The 24,435-nt window shown below is 33.8% G+C and overlaps 1 protein-coding gene across 1 annotated transcript in view; it reads left to right on the forward strand.

Moving 5' to 3' along the window:
• The window catches only part of fam135b (family with sequence similarity 135 member B), a 69,478-nt gene that overhangs the window by 1,231 nt on the left and 43,812 nt on the right, over positions 1 to 24,435 (forward strand). Inside the window, 1 exon segment of the mRNA XM_051136627.1 lies at positions 12,465 to 12,556. Coding sequence (XP_050992584.1) covers positions 12,477 to 12,556 — 80 coding nt within the window. The 5' untranslated portion in view covers positions 12,465 to 12,476.

The raw sequence follows: 24,435 nt of genomic DNA on the forward strand, positions 1-24,435 counted from the left end.
TGTACTTGATCAATTAAATGCAGCCTTGGTAAAAATTAGATTTTCAAAAATATTTAAAATATTACCTTTTGAGCAATATATATTTATCCATTAACATAAACTAAGAAATTTGCTAATTGTTAGTTTATGATACCTATTTATTTAACATGTCAATAGATTTAACCCAAAAACTTACATCGCATATAAATCAGACTTTTTATGGTAAAAGATGAAGGAATTTAATTCAATTTTTCTGAGCAGTCCCACCAACAGATTTTTAAAAAATAAATATCTGTACATTAAATACGAAATCCATTCAAATTGGCTTTGATTATGTCGTGCCATTCAGAATTTCATTTTCTTTCAGTGTGATAAAACAACTTTACTTTTAGCCGGAAACAAAATACCTGGTTAGGACACACTGTTACACAAAATGACCAGAAAAAAGTGCTTTTTGTATTAGCCAATCACAACAATTGGACATTTTGTAAGTTGCTCGTTTTCTGCGTTGTGCCAATAACCCGCCCACAGTGACAATTCATTGGTCAGTCCTTCTCCTCAAAACTGCATGCGTGACCCTGAACCACAAAACCAGTCATAAGTAGCACAGGTATATTTGTAGCAATAGCCAACAACACACTGTATGGGTCAAAATTATCAATTTTTCTTTTTTGCCAAAATCATTAGGATATTAAGCAAAGATCATGTTCCATGAAGATATTTTGTAAATTTTCTACTGTAAATATATCAAAACTTAATTTTTGATCAGTAATATGCAATGCTAAGAACTTTAGACAATTTTAAAGGTGATTTTCTCAGTATTTAGATTCAAATAGTTGTATCTCGGCCAAATATTTTCCTATCCTAATATACATCAATGGAAATCTAATTTATTCAGCTTTCAGATGATGTATAAATCTCAATTAAGAAAAAAAAAAAAAAAAAAAAAAAAAAATATCACTGGTTTTGTGGTCCAGGGTCACATATTAAACATCTAATAGTCTTAACATTCTGTTTTGCATCACACAGTATTTTCACCCTAATTGCGCATAAAAATGACCTGTTGTGTCACACCTGGTTAGGACATGATGTAATGCAGTCATTGTACTTTAGCATGATTTCATCACTCTCATTTCAGGCAGCAATCTGTGCCTATTCAGAACAATTTCACACATTAGCATTTGAGTCAGCAGTGACCACTGTAATATGTGTGAACCATCAGATGCCATGTGTGTGAGGTTTTCTCAGGTCTCTTTGTGTGCATTTGTAACAGTTTGTACTCAGGCCGGTCTCATGCGGTCCTGTGACTCTCTCTCATGTGATCTCTAATCTCTTTTCACTATCACATTGTTCCCGCAGGGTCAAGCGCATGCCGTATAAATCTTTTACCAGTGCCATTGTCCTACTGCAGGACTTCATTATACAGAGCTGAATATCACTGCTGCAAGACACATGCAGATTAGATCTATCTATCTACAATTATCTATCCATCTACCCATCCACCTCTTTATACCCTGGCACAGTAAGAATGATTTAGATGTTTATATATTTTTGGCTTCAGGAGTTTATTTGAGTTATTAAGTGCCTTGTGATCTAACCACAATCCAAACCACTGTCATCTCACCCAACCTCACCCCGTCTTTTGTTTGCATGTAGCAAAGTAGACGCTTGTGACCTTTTGAGCTGTCACAGCCTGCTTACTTGAGAAAAAGGGTATGTTACTATTCTATTCCATTATCTATTGTTTTGGAAAAAAATAGCATGCAACTATAGTATGTACTGTGCATGAATACCAGATTTTCAGTATGCATGGAAGATCTGGATACGGTCTCGCAAAAATGTGCATATAAAACATAACGCGTTAGATACTGTATCCCACAATGCAAAGTGCCCAATTGACCTTTCATTTTCAGTGTAATGGATAACCAAATGTGATTATCCACAATTTTCAATGCTGACTTTTTGATTTATCAGGTAATTGGACAGGCAAACGTTTTAGACAAATTTGAATTAAAACACCTAATCATATTTTGAAAAGGTAATTGAATGTCACATGGCGCTCTGAAATGCCTGATTCTGACTGGTCAGTTACAACATTCAGAGATCAGTTATACTTAATAATGGCTGTCGACAATAGTAAAGCTGTATAATTTATTTAAACACAACAGGTGCCATTTTGCTGTTGACTATATTTAAAGCAAAACCTGTATACTGGAATAGATAATAAGAAAACATCAATTTATGTTTATCTTCAGTTATTTCACTTTAATAGCAATGAAAAACTTATTCATTGCCATTAAAGTGAAATTACTGAACCTATACATAGGAGCCTGATAAAAACGCTCATTTTAGTAGAAAATTTCAAATGGCACTTAGAGGCTTTTGCATCTGAACTCTTCATATATAGGTGTGTTTTTGAAATGTTTTCTTCGCAAATCAGTATTCATGTAACTGTCTTTAAGTGGTAAAAAGTTGTGCAACAAGTGGTATGATTGCATATCTCTTAAATGCCCATCTTATTTGAACTTGTTTGTTTGTCTGGGCTCAAAAGTGCTTGATAGGAACAGTTTTTGGGTGCAATGCTTGATTTTTTCAATAACAACCACTTTTCTTGCTGAATTATACATGCAGCATTAACAGGTCATGTGACAACAACATAGCATACTACTCATTTAATGTTTTCTGAATGCTGTTTTGAAAATAGTAGGTAGTGTGAGTACAGTTACAGAGTATACAGATGTATATGTAGTTCAAGACTGGTGAAGTTGATTTGTGCTGTAAAAAAGAAAATACTAAGTCAATGCAGTTCAAGGAATGTGCTGTATGTTGACAAACTACAGTATTAAACGTTCCAGTTCAGCAGCTTAATTCATTGCCATTTCTGTATAAACCTGAAAGCATTCTGCCTGCTGATGTGTGCTGCCTAAAATGTTGTTGGAGGTTTTCTGAGCAGAGTCAGCAGTTTTTTAAGCTTTTCTAGGCAGAATCACTGAACTAGTTGTTGCATATTTGTCTTTCTTGCCATGGCCATGTGGAGACTAATTAGAATTTGTTGTGTTTGGGTTTATTCTATATCAGTCATATTCCTGCACTGGCTGAACATTACTGCCATCGCGAATTAATTCATTTTTAAACTACAAAAAGGTTGTGCTGTATTAAAATATTTTTAATAGATTTATAAAATCTAACATTTAAACTGAATGTAAGAAAGCTTATGACTCACCAAAAAGACTTTCTGGGTGTGTTTATCGATTGATTTCAGCCATGACTCAAATGAGGGGTTAAGCCAAAGTCACTTCCTGTCTGACAACCAGCATGGTACAAGTGGACACAGTGTGCAGTTCTGGTGAAATAGAATTGGAACATATTGGACTTTTGACAATCATAGAAAGAATGAATTACAGCTACTGCTAAAAGTGTGATATTGCGTTTAAAAAACAGTTTGACGGCACAAATGTGTAAATACATAACAAACAACATCGGAGTGTTTTTAAAAACCTCTTTTGTGTGAACTACTTCCTTCCGCCATGGATTCAAATCTTAGTTTACCAGCTAAGCCCAAACCTCTGTTACTAATTTGAAAACATCACTTTAGAACTAGTAACGAAGGAATTGCTTCATTGAATGCTTATTGTATTACTGTATTAAAAGCTCACTGTATTATGTAATATTATGAGAGAGTGAGTAGTAGCATAAAGTGAGCAAGTGTGATTACCTGTATCTGATACAGCATTCATTCTTCAGCTCAATCTCTATTTCACAATAAAACATTAGTTTAAATGTCCACTGAGAAAGCAATATCTTTGTCGTACTATCCTTTCATCTGTTAAGATTGATTTCCGACAGCAGCGCTGCTCAGTGTATTCGTTGGCTGTCTTACAAGGTGCTGTTGAGAGTAAAAAGAACGTCCTTGTTTACAACCCTACTTCAATCTCTTTCTATATAAAAGTCTTTACTGCTGACTCAAAACAGTCTCAATAATGTAACTACAATCACCATCACGAACACACACACCGTTTCTTAATACTAAATACTATTATATAAACTTTTGCATTTTGCTCTGGAACAAATAACAGATCAATGAGACCAAAGACTGCCCGTTAGATGTACCCAAAATGAATTATATCTCATGATTAACCACTATAGAGACATCAGAGCCAGCAGCAAATTCCAGAAGAGCCGGTCGAGGTGAGGCTGCTCTCGGCTAATGAGCACTGAATGGCCGCTGACATGCCGGAGCTCACAATTCCAAAAACGCTGAGGGAAAATTTCAAATAGACGTTATCTTTATTAACTAGCCGCATATTTGAAGTCTAAACAAGTACATTCTCAACTAAACTATTTTTAAAACTACATTAAGTGCAACAAAAACACTATTATTTATAAAATTGTAGTGGATTTGGGCATTCGCCATGAGAATTTTTTTGAGAAATACTAAAAGCGGAGTGATACAATCGTGAAACAGTTGGAACTGTTATTACTAGAATATCACACTCCTCTCAGCCAATCAGATTCGAGGACCGGAAAGAACTACTGTTTAAATATATACAAACAAGTTTTTGTTTGTCTGTTTTATAACACATTTGTTCTGAAGCCAAAGATGATTAATATAAAAAAAAATTATATAAAACTTTCTAAACTACACCACTTTAATCTGATCTGAAGCTGATGAAGAACATTTTCTGAAGGTTAAGCACCTCCTTTCACTGACTCCTTGTATAACTGGCTTCATTTTATTGAGAGTGGCCCAACTTTATACTCTGTTCTTGTAAAGTGCTATTAACATTTGCTATGTTCAATTACAAACACACAGGCTCAAATTGATATTTGCACACACACACGCACAGAGACGAACGGACACAACCTGACAGACACATAAGGCTCTTCACTTTAGCCAGAATGAAATCATAGATCACTCACAGCAAGCCCACAGACTGCAGAATTGATTAAGCACGCAAGTCGAGCAAGTGTCTTCAGTCAGCAGTAGATTTATGACTGCACACAAACACACTGTTGCAAAAAATATTGAATATTGCTGGAAGTGAACTCTGGGAAATGCGGGTTACAGTTCCATCTCTTTTGCAGATCTTTGAGAATATTAAAGGTGTCCAGTAATTCAGTCCCGCTGTAATACATTCAACCAAACCCTTCACAGTCCAAACACACAGAGAGATTCATTTCCTAGACTTCCTTTGCAAACAAGATTTTTGATAGCAGTTTAATGTCCGGTAACGTCCGCTGTGTGTGATTATTGCCTGTAAAGGAAGTAGTGAACTCAGTTAAACCAATATTGTTTCATCATGGCATACCACTCCACTATCGAAATCTAATTACATGAGTAAATCTTACATATATGCATCTAGTAGCATGAAACAATCAAACAGATTAATCAGGTTCTTTGTTCCTTTCACAGACTTTGTTACATTTATCTTACTTATTATATAATTTCACTTCAGTTTATTCTATGTTTATTAATTTAACAGATTTAGAGAACATTTTTTTGGCTAAATCTAATGTGGCCTAAAATTATATTATGTTTTATAGAATGACAGGAATCTGTATATAATTCTATATTTATATATTTATTTATTTAGCAGATGCATTGACCCAGAGCAATGTTATATTATTCTGTTATATTCCATTTTATTCTGTATTTAACAGATGAAGCAACTTCATATTATTATAAATTGATTACTATTTTGGCAGATGTGTTTACCTAAGGCAACTCTATATTATTCTACAATACTGAATGTTTAATAATTTAGCAGATCCATTTACACAAACTAACCATATTATTGTATATTCATATACATGCATTTACTTAAATTTCATATTATTCTACTCTATATTTATTAAATTAGCAGGTGCTTTTACATTAAGAAACTTCATATTATTCTATTATACAGTACTCAATATTTATTCAGCAGATCCATTTACACAAAGGAACTTTACATAAATCTATTACGTGCAATTTTTATTCTATATTCATTTATTTACTTCATAATTTTCTATTATACATTTATTAATTTGGCAGATGCATTTACCCAAAGCAACTTTTTAAAATTGTATTATATTTAATTTTAATTTAGATTTATTTGGCATATGCATTTATATTTAGCAACCTTATATTATCCTATTGTTTTATTTTAGGGCTGTCAAATGATTAATCGTGATTAACCACAAACAAAATAAAAGTTTTAGAAATATGAAATATGTGAAATATGTTATTTATGTACAAAATATTTTTATTTTTATATAATATAAATTCTATAAAAATTACAATAAAATTATAATAAAAACATGTATGTAAATGTAAATATACTTGTAAATATTTCTTAAATATATACATGAATGTGTTTGTATTTATATATAAATAATAATTACACCAGTACACACACATATTTTATTTTGTATGCGATTAATCGTAATTAATCATTTGATAGCCCTATTTTATTTCATTCTATATTATTTACTAGATGCATTTATCTAAACCAACTTCACATTATTTTATTCTATATTTATTAAATAAATATTATAATAATTATATTTCTATTTTTATTAATATAGTGAATGCATTTACACAAAGTAACGTTATAATATTCTATCATGTTCCATTTTATTTATTTATTTAGGAAATGCATTTATATAATGTAACTTTATATTATTCTATTATATTCTGTATTTATTTATTTAGCAGATCCATTTACACAAAGGAACATTATATAATTCCATTACATTTGATTTTACTCTAGATTTAATTTACTTAATAATTTCTACTCTATATTTATTAATTTAGCAGATGTATTTACCCAAAGAAACCTTTAATGTTTTATTATATTCTAATTTATTTTAGATATATTTAGCGTATGCATTTATATATAGCAACTTTATATTATCCTATTGTTTTATTTAATTCTATATTTATTTATTATACACGTTTATCTAAAGCAACTTCATATTATTTTATTCTATATTTATTAATTTAGCAGACACATTTACCCAAAGCAACATTCTACTTTTTTCTGTATTATTTATTTAGCATATGCATTTACATATAGCAACTTTATATCATTCTACTGTGTTCTATCATATTCTATATTTCTTTAGCAGATTTACAAAAAGCAACCTTATATAATTTTTTGTTCTATTTCTATATTTATTTAGCATATGCATTTATACATAGCACCTTTATATTATTATCTTATGCTACAAATTATTCTATATTAATTTATTTACTAGATTAATTTTCTTAATGCAACTTTATGTTTTTCTACTATAATCTATATTTACTAATTTAGCAGATGCATTCATATTATTCTACTTTATTTTACTGTCTTCTGCTCTTTTCTTAGGTACCAAAGTCTTTGTAGACTGCATGTGCACTGAATGTTTCAAATTAAGCACGGTACCCATAATGCCCTCTGTTTCTGCTTCTGCAGAGGTCAGTGCTCTCTGGCCCGTCTTGGACAGACTCTCAGGATATTGAATGAGGCAGTAAAGCCAACACGCTGGAACATTGCGTCGGTTGACGCAAGGGCAGCGTTTCAAAGGAAACATATATTTTATTTCTCAGCATCAGCTGCCAGAGGAAGGTGACTGCAGCTCCAGAGCTGTTAACCTTTACCCAGCATACTGAGCACTAAACCACTAATAATAGCCAACTAATGCTACGTCACACTCGCTCAGATCCCGCCTCTTTATTGTGTCCTTTTTCCACTCCCTCTGTTAATGTCTGCTGGAATGCCATTCCTATCAATATTTCATCACTGCTAACAGAAACATTTTTGTGCTCCCCATCATGTCTGACAGTGAAGCTCCTGTAGTATTCCTTACTGTGGCTCATGCGGTTTTGAAACATTTTAATCATCTCCGTTTATTAATAAGACACCGTCACACTGCGCTGCACCCACTGCTTCAGCAAAACAGATGAGAGGATGCAAAACAGGGACTCGTGTTATGATTGAACCCTAGTTTTAGCTGTAGCTCCTCTAAATATTGTAAAAAGGGGGTTTAGGTACATTAATTTAATGCATTTCTACTATACAAAGAACTACAAGCAATCAGTGTCTTTCTCAGTTTGTCTAAACATTCAGATGATATTTGCCTCAGCTAATGGCATGATTTAGGGGCGGGACTACTTTCTTTGATCAACCAATGGCAAACAGCAAGGATACCAGTTTGAATTTTTTCTGGTCATTATTTTTACAAATAGTTATGGAAGTGGCTCAAAAACCAAACACTTCAGCTTTAAAAAGTAAATGAACCAGCATAAAATGGAAATATTTTAAATGGTTTAGGCAACAAAGGAGTCACACAATCTCTGTATATTGCATTTTTAACCCAAATGTGTGTAAAAATGTATTTTCTTTTGATAGAATAATCAGATTCAGAAAAACACTGAGTAACACTTTATTTGAAGCCTTTATATTTAATGCATTCTAAAAGTGTTTAGTGTAATGCAGTTTATGCATTGCATGGTTTTAACCACATTGTAACTATTAATTGCTACACCTTTAAAAAGTAAATTGCATTAAAACATGACACCCAATTTCTATATGCAAAAGGAAATCTGCAAATATAATGCATTTAACTTTAAGACAATGCATTACAACATACATTATGAATATATTTGTAATTATACATAAAGACTTCACATAAAGCATGACCAAAGATTGCTACTGTAGTTGATACTGTAAAATTCATCATATATAAAATGCATGATCAAGTGCTTTGCACTGCTTACAAACACCAGCGTGATGAAGTACCAGTCTGTGACACAGGTACTAATTGTTCAGGCACTAAATAAATCTCATTTTAATTGGTCTGGCAAGTCTAATCTGAGCTTCACTGAGAACTTTGAGTTGTGAAGTTGAGGATATGACGCAACTTTGACCTTGTTGAGTTCACCTGAGCTGAACAATAATGTTTACTTATAAACCACATGGATTATAAGGGTTGGTGCACGTCTGCTTGGCCGTTGCAACTGGTTTTCTTGCTCACCTGCAATATGACAACTGATCTAGCTCCAGGAAATTCTGCTTCTTTGCCCCCTGCTGATGGGATGTCCTTAAAACTGCAGACTCACTGATATGGCAGTTCAGTTATAGACACACACTGTGTATTTCATAGAAAAAAGCTTGGATGCATCTTCACTGAGCTGCTGGAAAAGAAAACAATAGATTAGTCAAGTGAAATGAGTTAATAGTCTTTTGTGTGTTGTTTTAAATAAAGATTTTTCAGTAAGCTCTAATCTAGATATTTTTTAACATTAAGACATTGAAAACATTGTAACATGACTGAAGAAAATAGATGTCAGTTCAAATCTTGTAACATGGCAATTATTCTGATATTATCTTCTTCCAAATCAGACAAATACAGATTAGACAAAAAATAAAGCCAATTTTTCTGTTATAAAAACCCTTGGGAGGTTTTGCACTGCAATAATAATTTTACCCCTCATTTCTCATTACAATAATGAGCCTGATATTGCCTTTCTCAGCATTTTTAATGATGATTCTCACTGCTGTAATACACTCTTTTCTTTATTACAGAAGAAATATCGTTTTCCCATTTTTTTCAATTAAGCTGAATTAATTTTGAATGAATGAAAGGCAGTATAACAAATTCAGCCATAATCCATATAGTAATATCTTTTTCCATGTAACAGCAATGAGGAGATGACTTTGTGTTTCACAGTAATGAGAATTCAGGCAGAAAGGTGCTTTTTCTTGTTCTAAAAATACACAAATTTCACATTTTCAAAAAAGTAATCACAGCGTGCCTATATACAGTCATATCGCACAGCTATGAGTGTGGTATTGCATTTATACAAAAGTTTGACGGCACAAGTGTTTAAATACATAAGAAACAACAACGAGATGTCTTTAAAAACGCTCTTTTGTGCAAACTACTTCCTTCTGCCACGGATTTAATACATTTGACAGTTTAACAGCTGAGCCCAAGCCTCCGTTACAGAATTTTAGAAAACGAAAAATTAAAAAATGTCACTTTAGAACTAGTAACAAAGGAACGTTGAGTAGTTTCATTGAAAACTTATTGTATTAAAAATAACTTCCTTGTTCACTTTCAGTTTCTTTCAATATAAAAGTCTTCACTGCTGACTTGATCATAAAAATAGTCTGGTCGCCATCTAATAGTCGAACAATGTAACTAAGCACCATCACAAACATGGAAACATGGAAGTAAATTTTAAAAAAGACTAAACAAGTACATTCTCGCATAAAAACTCTTAAAACTACATTCCATGAAACAAAAACAGCATTATTTATAAAATTATAGTGGATTTGGGCATCCACCATGACAATCCACATGTGACAAATACAACAAACGGACTGATACATACTGCGAAATGGTTGGAGTTCTGCCATTGCTAGAATATCACACTTTTCAGACCAGAAATAACTGTTGTATATGTATATACAATTTAATTAATTTTTTTTTTTTTGTATATTTTTTATGTACAGTTGAAGTCAAAAGTTTACATACAGTACACCTTGCAGAATCTTCAAAATGTTAATTATGTTACTAAAATAATACAAAATGTATGTTATTTTTTATTTAATACTGACCTGAATAAGATATTTCACATAAAAGATGTTTACATATAGTCCACGAGAGAAAATAATAGTTGAATTTTTAAAAATGGCCCTTTGAAAAGTTCAAGTTTACATACACTTGATTCTTAATACTGTGTTGTTACCTGAATGATCCACGGCTGTGTTTTTTTTTTTTTTTTTTTTTGTTTAGTAATAGTTGTTCATGAGTCCCTTGTTTGTCCTAAACAGTTAAACTGCCCGCTGTTCTTCCGAAAAATACTTCAGGTCCCACAAATTCGTTGGTTTCAGCATTTTTGTGTAACCCTTTCCGACAATGGCTGTATGATTTTTGAGATCCATCTTTTCACAATAAAGACTGTTGACTACTCATATGCAACTATTACAGAAGGTTCAAACGCTCACTGATGCTTCAGAAGGAAAAACTTTGAACAGAATGAAGATTATTTTTTTTTTTCATTTAGTACTGCCTTTCAGAAGCTACAGAAGATACATGTTTCCCAGAAGACAAAATAAGTAAAATTTACCCTGACCTTCAAATTCAAAAAGTTTTCACCTCCCAGCTCTAAATGCATTGTTCTTCCTTCTGGAGCGTCAGTGAGCGTTTGAACCTTCTGTAATAGTTCTGTAAGAGTCCCTCAGTCGTCCTCAGTGTGAAAAGTCAGATCTCAAAATCATACAGTCATTGTCGGAAAGAGTTCAAATACACACAAAAAAATGTTGAAAACCACAGAATTTGTTGGATCTGAAAAAATTTCTGAAGAACAGCAGGCAGTGTAACTGTTCAGGACAAACAAGGGACTCAAGAATGACCACCACTAAACCCAAAAAAAAAAAAAAAAGAAAAAAGCTGTGGATCATTCAGGTAACAACACAGTATATAAAAACAAGTGTATGTAAACTTTTGAACGGGGTCATTTTTTATAAATTCGACTATTATTTTCTCAAGTGAACTAAACTTTTGACTTCAACTGTACATATATATATACAAACACAATTTAAAATTATATATATATATATATTTTTTTTTTTTATAATTTAATTTTTTTTTTTTTTTTTTTTTTTTTTTTTACATTTTTGTTATTTGTGATCTGGGCACCACTTTGCAATTGAGTTCAATATTACATTACATTTATATATTACATATTTACTCTAAATTTTGGAACCGACTGACACTTGACAAGTGGACACTGATATTGATGACTTGGTCTTTATATCTGTCTTTTACTACAATTAAGATAAAGATTTGAAAGAGAATGTGCAATAAAGCCGATGATGGAGAGACTGACAGAGAAAGAGACAAAAAGACAGACTGATAAACTGAGTGAAACTGTGAATGCTAATAATTGTGGCTGAGTGTTGCAGTCTGGAAAAGCAAATATCCTCTCAAATTCCAGCCATTCCTCTCATGCCACAAGCACTGAACTCATATCACAACCTGTGCAGGAAGAAGCCATTAGATATGATTACTGCCACAAACTCATGCAGGTTCAGCCTGAGCTGTGGCGTCTCTCAGACGAATGGTGTCATAAGTATGATTTGGGATCATGTCCAGAAATGCCACTGCTGTCATCCGTCTTGGAGCCGCGCGTCGTACGTTCGTTTGCCGCAGAGCGGCACATCGGGTTCTCAGAACAAATATTGTCTGGGATGAGTCACAGCCTGAGTAATTAGAGATGGCGTCTTCCTGAGTCACGGGTGTGCTTCTGCCGCCGTAGCGGCTCTTTAGTCACTGGATTGTGTTCATTGAGGTTACCACGGTAAACACACTCCCTCACAATGGGCGAACGGCTCAGCTGACAATGGTACAGCAACACAGAGAGCCCTGAAAGAGCAATGCATTCTGAGTTAACAAGACAATGCAAGCTTTGATGAGCTCAGCTGCAAATGAACTTTTCTCTGTCTCTCTAGGTGATGGAATAGATGATGTCGGAAGTACAGGGCACTGTGGAGTTCTCGCTGGAGCTGCACAAGTTTCACAATGTGGATCTCTTCCAGAGAGGGTAAGTCTGTGCACTTCTGTACGTCTAATGAATGCTTTGTTAAGCATCTGTTCTGTAAACAACCTGTTCAGGAAGAGCACATGGTGACAGCATCATGTATAAACACTAAGAGCCGCTTTTAATCAGTTTAATTGTCACATTCCAGGCATTTTTCCATGTTCTTTTTTGGATGCAATGAATAGACGGCATTGTGTGGCATTCATTTTGTGTCACGCGGCATAAACACCAGAGCTGGAACTCAAACTGGAGTTTTGGTTCATGTCTCATTATGCTAAAAGCTAGTGTACTCTTAAATGTTGACAAAATAAACTTTTAGCAGTTACATGCACTTTCTCTAATGGGAAAATGTTTTTGAAGGAAGTCTCTTCTGCTAACCAAAGTTGCATTTGATCAAAAATGCAGTACAAGCAGTAATACTGTAAAATATTATTACAACTAAAACAACAATTTTCTATTTGAATATATTTTTAAAAAGTAATTTCTTCCTGTGATGCAAAGCCAAATTTTCAGCATTACTCCAGGCTTCAGTGTCACATGATCCTTCAGAAATCATTCTAATATACTGATTTGCTGCTAAAGAAACTTTCCTTTTTATTACCAATGTTGAAAACAGTTGTTCTGCTTAACATTTTTGTGGAAACTGTAACACTTTTTTACAATATTTTACAGTATCTCAGTATTATCTGATAAATATAAAGTTCAAGAGAACAGCTATTTATTATCAATTTAATTTATTAATGTAATGTAACAAGTTAACAGGAAAAAAAAGTGTTCTCGTGCAATTTCCTAGAGTTTTTAAGGGTGAAGCATGTGATTTCTGGGCCATTGATGGTAGCAAACGAAATTTGTAATTTATTTGAGCAGCCTGATTGGCTCAGACATAATATTGAGCCAGCCAATGGTGTGACTTTGGGGCGTGACTATCTGTTTGACCAATAGCAGACAAGACTCTTATTTGAAAACAATATATTTGGCATCACTAGTGATGTAAAAAAAAAACAAAAAAAAACCACACAGTTTCTAAATGTGGATCCGACACCTATTTTAGGATGAGCTATATCTAAACTTCTATAACTGGCAATATTCCCATTATTCTATGCACATACATATGCACAGATACAAACTATTTCTTGAGAAGAGAATCTTTCTTTCTAATAGTAGTAGTAGTATATTTTTATTTAATGCCATGTCAGCATCTTAGGCTATTTTCATGGCAAAAACAATTCAAAAATACAAGTACAGCAAATACAATAAAAACCAGCAAACAAACAAACACAAGTTATATTACACATGATAAAAATTCTAAAACTTTTTCTGGCAAAATTATACTAAACTCTTGACATGTGTTCACTTCATAAAAGAGTTTTCTACATGCATTAAAAGCAGGACAGTTGAATAAAAAATGTTTGATAGAAATGAAATACATTGAGTAGGGTCTCTTCCTTTCTAATAAAACTATTTACACATTTGTGTAACTTAAAGGGATAGTTCACCCGAAAATGAAAATTCTGCCAGTAATTACTCACCCTCATGTCGTTCCAAACCTGTAGGACCTTTGTTCATCATAGAAACACAAATTAAGATATTTTTGATAAAATCTGAGAGTTTTCTGACCCTGCATAGACTGCAACGCACCTGATATGTTCAAGACATGGGCTATTTTAACAATGTCGTTACTACCTTTCTGGGCCTTGAACATGTCAGTTGCGTTGCGGATTTCATTAAAAATATCTTTATTTGTGCTCCAAAGATGAACAAAGATCTAAAGGGTTTGGAACGACGTGGGTGAGTAAATAATAACAGAATTTAGATTTTTTTTTCCCCTTTAATGCTAATCACTTGGAAAATAACCATAACCACTGTAATAGTATCAATGCACCCATATGACACCCTCATCTACACTGCAAACACAAAAAAAAACCTAATAAAAAAAAGTTTTACACTGCAAATGTCTGAAGTGGTGTGCATTGTAGACAGCTAGATTATTTGCTACAGGAGTGAGGTACATTTGAATTGCGGTGCGTCGCTCACTTGTAGTGTTGACTGGGCGTTAAACGGTGTTTTCATATACATCTCCCTGCTAAGACCATGAGGTGTCACGTGAAGGTGTTCGCTTCAGCAGACTGGTAGATTAATGATTGATTTTTGCTGTTTTTGTACATTATGTTCCTGTCGTTGGTTCAAGCCAAATCAATTACAGTCTTGCTGCGAGCAGCAGGTGAAGTCTACAGGGAATTCAATGACTTCTCAGGTCACTGATTTTTAACTATGCAGCATATAGGGATCTGACTAGGAACTCATTTGAGATTCAGGGACAAAACTGTGCTGCTTCCATAACCTTTATAATTCTTGACTAGAATTCTGTTGCCGTGAGTTTGGTGCTAGTCCAGCGGCTGACATTCAGTGACACTGGCATGTCTTCACTGTCACATGATTCATTCCAGATTAACATTTGAAGTGGATCAAATCTTTTCAAAAAAGTTGTCCTAAAACCAAAACAATACCCATTCTTGTCTTAGGACAACTTTTTTTGATCCACTTCAAATGTTAACTACTGTACACTGTAAAACAAAACAAACCAAAAAACAAAAAAACAACAACACCACACAAAAAAAAAAAAAAAAAAAAAAAAACACGATTTGTTGAGTCAACTTAAAATAATTTGTTACCCTGCTGCCTTAAAATTTTAAGTCAACTCAAGTAAGTTTAGTCAACTTTAAATGTTAAGTTGTACTAAGTGACAACTAAGATATTAGAGTTGACTAAAAAAAAAAAAAACAAAAAAAAAAAAAAAAAAAACTGGTTTGTTAAATTTAAAAGCTGGGCTTGTTACCCAGTTGCCTTAATTTTAAGTTGCATGAACTCAAATATCTAAGTTGTCACTTAGTACAACTTAACATTAGAGTTCGAGGCAAATAAAAACTGCTGTTAGTCATAATTATGTTTATTTGTGAATGTTAACAGTACTTTAGCAGTTCATTTTTACCATCAAATTGTCAATTAAAAAACAACGATAAAATACGATGAAAAAATCTACTAATTCAACTTAATTTTAAAACAAAAGGCTGGAAGACAAAGAAAAAATAAATCAATTAAACTGTGCAGTGGCTACTTTATTCTGCACATCACATCGTAACTATGCTTTCCAAACTCATAGGTAACTTTCCCAGGAGGACTTGAGTCTTCTTAGCGTGAAACATTGTTTACGACAAAGAGAAAGTTACTGCTGTCTTAAAGAAGCGGGCAGTGCTAACGCAAAGGTTGCAAGTTCAATCCCAAGGGTGATCAACAAAGTTTCTGAAAAAACATCTATAAAGAAAGAAACACCAGAGACTCCCACAGCACATCTACAGTAGACTGTCTCATTAGACACCTTTCTGTCAGCAGATCTAATATAAAATTGCCTCTCCATCCACAACTGTTCTCCTGACAGCTGCGTGAAGCAGAGGTTGTGATGCAGTAGAGGTCACTCGTAATGTTGTTGAGCTCAGCCAGTCTGCTCTGAGATTAAAGCAAGGCTGTTGGCTGAAACATCAGCTTTGCAGAGATTTGACTGGCCCTTCCCCCCTCCATAAAGCAGAAAGCTAAAGCTCTCATCTGCAATAATCCCCACAAGACACACACTGCTCTAATATACAGTTTGTTTCTAACAGCGCCTGTATGTAGTTCCTGCTCAGAAGAGAAGCATCTAACAATAGAACAGGGCCGATTGAACTAATAGACCCTTAGCCTATATATGTCTGATGGAACCAAACAGCATATGTTATAATGAGTGCTGAGAATCTGTTTGGGACTGAAGGATTCACTGGGAAGTGGTACAGTGGTGTGTGAGGTATTGGTTTGAAAATGTGTGGATTTAATGAAATAGAAAAGAACAAATCAATGCAGAGCTCTCATATTCAACAGAGCATGCTGACAAATCACTGACATATGACATCTAACTTACAGGGCACCTATTATGCCTATTATACAAGATGTAATATTGGTCTCTGGTGTCCCCAGAATGTGTCTGTGAAGTTTCAGCTCAAAATTCCCCATAGATCATTTATTATAACATCTTGAAAATGTAATTTTTGTGGCATGTCTAAAAAAAAAAAAAGCTGTTTTGGTGTATATCACTTTAAATGCAAATTGGTTAAATAAACCCTTCACATCTTCAAAAGAGGGCATAGCGTATACATCTTTGCATACCTACGTATACATGCTTCGCATACCTACAGCAATAAACAGTTGGTAGAAGCAACATGACTGACAGCAAAAGAAATGTACGTATGTGACCCTGGACCACAAAACCAGTCTTAAGTTGCTGGGGTATATTTGTAGCAATAGCCAAAAATACATGGATGTGGGTCAAAATTATTTATTTTATGCCAAAAATCATTAGGAAATTAAGAAAAGATCATGTTCCATGAAGATATTTTGTAAATTTCCTACTGTAAATATATAAAAACAATTTTTGATTAGTAATATGCATTGTTAAGAACTTCATTTGGACAACTTTAAAGGCGATTTTCTCAATATTTAGATTTTTTTTGCACCCTCTGATTCCATATATTCAAATAGTTATATCTCGGCCAAATATTGTCCTATCCTAACAAACCATACATCAATGGAAAGCTTATTTATTCTCAATTAATTTATTATTATTAATTATTAATATATTAATCTCAGTTTTGAAAAACTGACCCGTATGACTGGTTTTGTGGTCCTGGGTCACATATGGGAAGCCAAACACACCAAAAGTGGGACGAAACAGTGCAATGTTACAGAGCTCAGTCATCAGCGTGGCTCAATGGACCAAGCCAGGCAACCAACTCGGGATCGGTTATGAGACATTGTTGACATTACAACTGCTCAAGCACAGAGAAAACGGAAGACAGCGTACAACCAAGCACAACTTTCTAAGGGTGGAAATTATGGCAATGCAGGACTGTCAGTCAGCGGTTGTGGGTGGGGCCTAAACAATGTGATGTCACATTGCTTAAAGAATCAAAACGGCATGCCTAGTGAGACTGATTTGATTTAATGGGGATTAAAAAATAAGGAGTGGGTAAATTTTTCATCATTGTAGGGCGGTTGTGTTCAAACACTGCCAACACACATCTATGTCCAAACACCATGTAAAAATGGATTTTGCATAATAGGTGCCCTTTAAGCACAAATGTGCACTAGTGGAAAACGCAGATTTAATGAACTGAAGAAGAAGAAATCTGTTATCATTTACTCACCATTATGTTGTTCCAAACCTTTTTTCTCTGTGGAACAGAGAAAGGGAAACAGTTTTCCATTAAACCGAACTGACGCTGAAGCTTTTAAAAGGACACAAAAACACAATAAAAGTATCATAAAAGCAGTCCAAATGGCTCACTATATTGCAAGTCTTCTTAAAGGGACTATTCAGCCAAAAATTTAAATTCTGCCTCTATTGACTTACACAGTATGAAAAATAAATAAATAAACAAAACACACTACTGAAATCAATGACAGGGCTCCAGACTGTGACTAAAACGGTCACATTTGCAACCAAAAATATTAATTTGCAAGTGAAGTTTTTGCTGAGATCGCCACTGGCGACTATATATATTTACATGTTATGACTTAAAAATTTGCAAGTAATGCCTTTTTTCTTGATTGTTTTGCCATCACATCTTTTTTTATGTTACGTATTAAACTGACACAATGTCAGTTTTAGTGGAAAAAAGACTTTCAAACAGTCCTCATCTCTGCCAAAGAGCAGCGTTGACGCATGCTAAATGCAGCTCCTGTTTTTTTTTATTTTTTTGGGGGGGGGGTTCTGCATTTTTTCTAGATAAGACAGTGGAGATTGACAGGAAGCTAAGGGGAGATAGAGAGGGTGGTATGATCGGGAAAGGTCCACAAGGCGGTATTCGAACACGGGACACCCGAAGCGCAACTGCGCCATATGTCCGCGAGATAGAAATGGAAACGTGTATAAACATTCAGAAACGCAATGTTCATTTCGTGCACAACTCAACCAAACTACAGGTAAAGCTATCAGCTTGGCAATTTCGTTAACAAATTTTGTTTATAATCATAACTAATAGTATATTTGAATATTAATATGAATAGATCTTAGTCTGTGCTCTGTTATGCGTAAACTTATTTGTAGCACACTTGCTGTGCAGTAATCACAATAAGCTTTGTGCTTTGTTACTTTTTAATGAACAAAGTATCAGCTTTAAAATTATGACAAATTCATGATGAAATTCAAACAATAAATACGGTTTTGCCACTCTTTAATGCGGCAGGCGTGATTGCTTTAGTGTCTCAGTTCAAGCAGCAGGTGAACCGTTATATTTTCTTTTTACAGTACGAAATGAACATGAGTTAAGATCAAAGGGTAGGCTATTTTATAAGAGCCTACAGTACAATTTACTTAAATGTCTCATGTAATAGCTAATTCTGTGTCAAACTGCAGAAAACATGCAAAGGTGTAGACTCCTGTGTAAACACTGTCACAATAGATTTACCTCAGAATAACCATTCGGTGTCCATAAGCTCATCAGTAAGATCGAAAAATAACTATAGAGGAGCATTTTGCTATATTAATGCACTATTGCATATTAATTAACCTGTTGTCTACATGATAAAAAAAAATGTAAGAATGCAAGCTAAGTTTAAATTCAACACCTCCTAAAAAAATGCATGTTACTAATGAGTAAAAACTGACAAAATGTGTAGAAGACATATGACAACATTTATAGGATGCATTGAAGAGGAAACCAAACTACACTTAGTGGCCAAGTGATGTTTATGGTCCATGACACTGATACAGATTCTGTGTAATAAACAATTACACTTGCACAAATTGCACTTTAAGTGAATCTTATTTCCCAAGTCATCTACAAGATGGATTAAAATGCTGATAAAGTCAAGAAAAAATGAGGCACAAACACATGACAATATGATTGAAATGTTAAAAAAAAAAATAATAAAATAATAATAATAATAATAATAAATAAATAAATTAATTAATTAATTAATTTAAAAAAAAAAGAAACTAAAACATGTTTTTAACACTGAAAAAAATATTTTGGTGACAATGGCTCCCTGCTCAATTTTTGTTGCATTAACTAAAACTGTATGGGTGGATTTTTAGTTCCCAGCATGCTTTGCACAGTGCTGAATTGGGAGAGCAGATGTGTTAATAAAATATTATTTGATGTTTTTTTAAGTAAAGGGTAATACATGAAAATAAACCAGGACAATTTTATTCGTTCTACTTTAAAATGTCATGTTTAATTCAGTGTTACTTGCTGTTTCTTTTTGTAATTATTTGTGAGATTTACTATTTCTGAGTGAAAACTGTTTCTAAATCATTTTTCCCCCCAGTGAAAGTTTTTTTTTTTTTTTTGCAAGATTTTGCACTTTAAAGCCACTCACTTTAAGTAAAATTAACAAAGTGAATAAATACATTCTACTCAAATTTTTAACACAAATGCTTACACAAACTTAATTTAACACAGATTTTTGTTACTGCTTGCCACTACACTGTCATTAGCATGGCTATGTTCACTGACTGAATCAGCAAACACCACAATCATCATTTAACCATCTTACAATACCACAAGCTCTACTCTAAAGCATGGTGGTAACCACAAAAACTTGAACACTAGCAAAACACCATAAGCTGTTTTTTTTTTAATTCAGCAATGGTATCATGCACTGTAACTTTTGCTGTGCTCTATACATCTTGAACGTGCAACAGACATTTTAGCAGATGTGATATTGCACATGCACTGTAGAGTCCAAATTCACCTAGTAACATTAATAGAGTGTTTGAAATTACTTCTTTTTGTGATCTGACATGGTTTCACATCATTATAGTATTGTATACAGTGATAGAAGGCTAAGTCAATTGACATTGCATTATAAATATACTTTATTCATATAAAAATACCCGAGATGGCTTGAAGAACACCGATAAATCAGTGCTACAAACACTTTAACACATTTTACAAAATGTTTAACACATGCTACAGTGCATATCATGTAGTCTGTTTGTTTTAGCATGTGAGCAAATAGTCTGTTGACATTTGTAGTCATCTTTAGTATGTGCTATAGATATGGATAGATATGGTGAAGCCTGTAGATGTTACCATTTTTTTTTTTTTTTTTTTTTTTTTACATGTGCTGTAGACATATTTTAGCATGTACTGTCAACATACTGCAGATGTTCTTGCCAAGCTCAGGATGACCCGACTTAGTTCAGGATCTCCAGGGAGCTGCGGCATGATCTGTGAAGTGCTTCAACATTTAACATGCAACTGCAGTCACTTTACTGGCCAAGGTGACCTTTGTACAATTCCCCTGATGGAGTCTGGGCTGTCTGAACATGCCGACTAAGCTCTCACATTAATTCACCATCATTACTTATGAATTAATAGACATTCACTGCATAAAATTTCACACTGACCAGATCAACAGCTGTTTATCTTGATCTTGGTCAGTGTAAGTGGTATAGGAACATGCATTATATCCATTATTTATTGCCATTTTGTCCTGAAGGGATTAATAATTTAAGTGCATTTGTAGAGGACTTCACCAGTATGGATGAGAACAAAATGCCACAGTCTTAGGTAACAAGTTTGGTGGTGTATGTAGAGTTGAAATGACCAGATTTTAGAAACATTGATTGTATAAAGGTTTGAAATTGAGCAAGTATGTTCCATCTGTAATATGCGCTCAGTTACCTAGAATAAATTATATAAATAATCATTATTGCTTTATACCTGCCTAGTTTAAAACAACATTTCAGCCAAAAAAAAAAAAATAAAAAAAAAAAGCCTACAAAATTTGGTAACAAATTATTTTAGATAAGCCAGTTAAGATAGTTCAACTAAAAATGAAAATTTGCTGTTAATTTGTTGACCTTCAGGTCATCCAAGATGACTTTTTTTTTTTTCCTCAGTAGAACAGTAAAGAAGATTTTTAACTGAAATCATGGTGGTCATTCATAAAGGACCAAGGACCACAGTTTTAACTAAAAACATCTTTACTGTTCTACTGAAGAAAAAAGTAATGTTGCCTGACCTGAGGGTCAGTAAATTAACAGTAAATTTCCATTTTTGGTTGAACTATTTTAACTGGTTTCTCTAAAACCATTAATTATTGGAGGCTTTTTTGGCTAAATTGTTTTTTTTTTTTTTTTTTTGTTTAATTCTCAAAGTTTGGTGCAGTACAGACAGCAATACTTTACAAATACAAGCTCTTCTGAAGATCCAGGACTTTATAAAAAGGTGCATCTACAACAGCTTACTGGCATATTAAAAGCAATAATGTCAATATATAATGTAGTGTTTTTGAGTTCTAGGATTTTTCAATAACACAGCTATAGTCATAATTATTCAACTCCTATTCAACATTGCTGTTTTAAGTAAAAAAAAAAAAAAAAAAAAAAACAAACAAAAAAAAAACACTGAATTGGCTTGGGTTGTGACAAATACATACATTTAGCCCATGCATGTGCTGAAGTTGAGTAGCAAATATGGCAAAGTCAACAGAGCTCTCACAAAAGCTATAGAGAAGCTATAGAAAAGAAATCATTTTATTACATTAGAAAGTCTAATACATGAATATTTCCAAGACATTAAATGTTCCTAGAGACACAGCTGGCAGCCTTATTCCTTAGTTTAAAACATGCTGTACCAGAAAACCTTTGAGGGTGTTGAACAAAAAAAGCACAATATCATAAAATGTTTGATTAGAGCAACCGAGAAAAACCTGCAATGTATAGCCAAAGACTTGCAAGATGAAAAAAAAAAAAAAAACATTTCAAAGCAGTGTATAAAAAGAGCACTAGACAAGTATGATCTTCATGTTAAAGCATCTTGTCGAATACCACTCTTGACCAAAAAGAACAAAAAGGTCAATTTGAACATGCTACAATTGATTTGGATAGACCTGTGGAGTTCCGGAAGAATGTTTTATGGAGTAATGTGACCAAACTGGAACTTTTTGGACCTATGGACCTATGGATCAGTGATGTCTGGTGCAAAAAAAAAAAAAAAGGCAAAGCTTATAAGCAGAAGTACACCATCTCCATGGTCAAATATGGAGGTTGGCCAGTCCTGTTAAGGGGTTGTTTTACTGTAGCAGGAAATTCAAATCATGATTGTATGAAGGATATCATGGATTTTTTGAAGTATCAGGCCATTTTGGCAAGAATTGTAATGCCTTTGGTGCAAAGACTGAAGCTAATGATCAATGGACTTTCCTGCAGGACAGCCATCCCACAGTATACATCCAAATCTACTTAGTTTTGGTTCAGGGATCAGTCATAGAATGTTCTTGAGTGGCCCGTTCAGTCTCCATATTTAATTCTCATTGAAAATACTGAATTTGAAGAAAGCAGTGGCACAGTGAAAACCAAAGACTATCGGTGATCTGAAAGCTTTTTCAGACAAGGAATGGGCCAAGATTGCAGTAGAGTAGGAGTATTTGGTTTCAGGTTTTTCAGAGTCGACTCTGACTCCCACCATAGGAGTCGCTGGAATCGACTCCTCGACACCATTTAGCACGACTGTCCAAATTAGTTAAATGAGCTATCAACGTTGTTTGCCGTTGCCGACACCTAATTACACGGAGGGAAAAATCATGAAAAACAGCCAGGGTGGAACAATATCTCAGAATTAAATAAGAAAAAAGATATTCTTTAATGAATTCATCACATTACAATGGTTAGGGGGGTCGTGCTAAACACATATTCTTGTTTATTATGAGAGTTTTTAATGAATTAAGGTTAGTTTAATGATTGAATAGCCTATATGGATAACTAAATGTAGCCTATTATTGACTGCATTAAACATAAGCTAACACTGCATAACAAAACATCAATTATACAAAGCTGTCACATAAGCATGCATAGTTACAAACTAATACTATTCCACACCTGTTTCACACATACTCCGTTAGCAGTGCTTTTTATGCCCATGCTGAGCATTCACTCAGTGTGTTCCGAGTGGTGCATCATCGCAGCGTCTATTTTTGCTGTGCCGAACACGCTGAATTAAAGTGAAAGGGCATTGCTCAAAATAATGTACATGGATTGATACAAAATGTATTAATTAACCAGCAGGATTAAACACAAAAGAAAAGGCACGAGATGGCTGTTTCTGTCAATGGTACATAAGTTTTAATTTAAAATTGTAATAACCTACTTTTAAATGTTAGAAAAGTAGACTGTAGGCTGTGTTTACATGTGCCACTAGCTTGAGCATCCTAATATATAAACTTAATATACATGTATAAAAGTAAACGCATTTAATAATATTGCGATTAAACGTGAATATGTCTATTAATGATAGTATTAAGGTGAAAAAGATACTATGCTGAGAGAGAGAACAGCCGCAGATCATAGCGCACTACAAACGCATTGTGTAAATAAAGCACTGAGCCCGTGCTGCTTCTGCATCGCATAGGCCGGACTGCATTGAAAACGGATGCTCGTTTAATTTCGTTCACTCTGTGCTTTATACAGCACTCAACTGCCATGCACTACTGTATATAATAATTTGAGAATCAGTTAAGACATCCGCGATTTCGGATTCAACACTAAGTCGATTCCAGTGCTTCTAGGGCTATTCAGAGTCGAGGAATCAACTCCCCATCCCTACAGTAGAGAGGTGACACAAGCTTCCAAGCAGCGTTTATTGATGGTTTTAAGGAATAAAAGATTCTGCACCAACTTTTGGGGGTTGAATAATTTTGAACATAAATGTTTACAGCCAATTATATATTTTTTTATTCATTATTCATCAACTTACGTTCTCAGAATTACTTAAATGTGTATTAATAAACTTTCTCCAATAGTGTACTGATGCATTTGTTGAATTGTTTTCATAAAATGTTCTCCGCAG

The sequence above is a fragment of the Labeo rohita genome, chromosome 19 (assembly GCF_022985175.1).
Source record: "Labeo rohita strain BAU-BD-2019 chromosome 19, IGBB_LRoh.1.0, whole genome shotgun sequence".
NCBI lineage: Eukaryota > Metazoa > Chordata > Actinopteri > Cypriniformes > Cyprinidae > Labeo > Labeo rohita.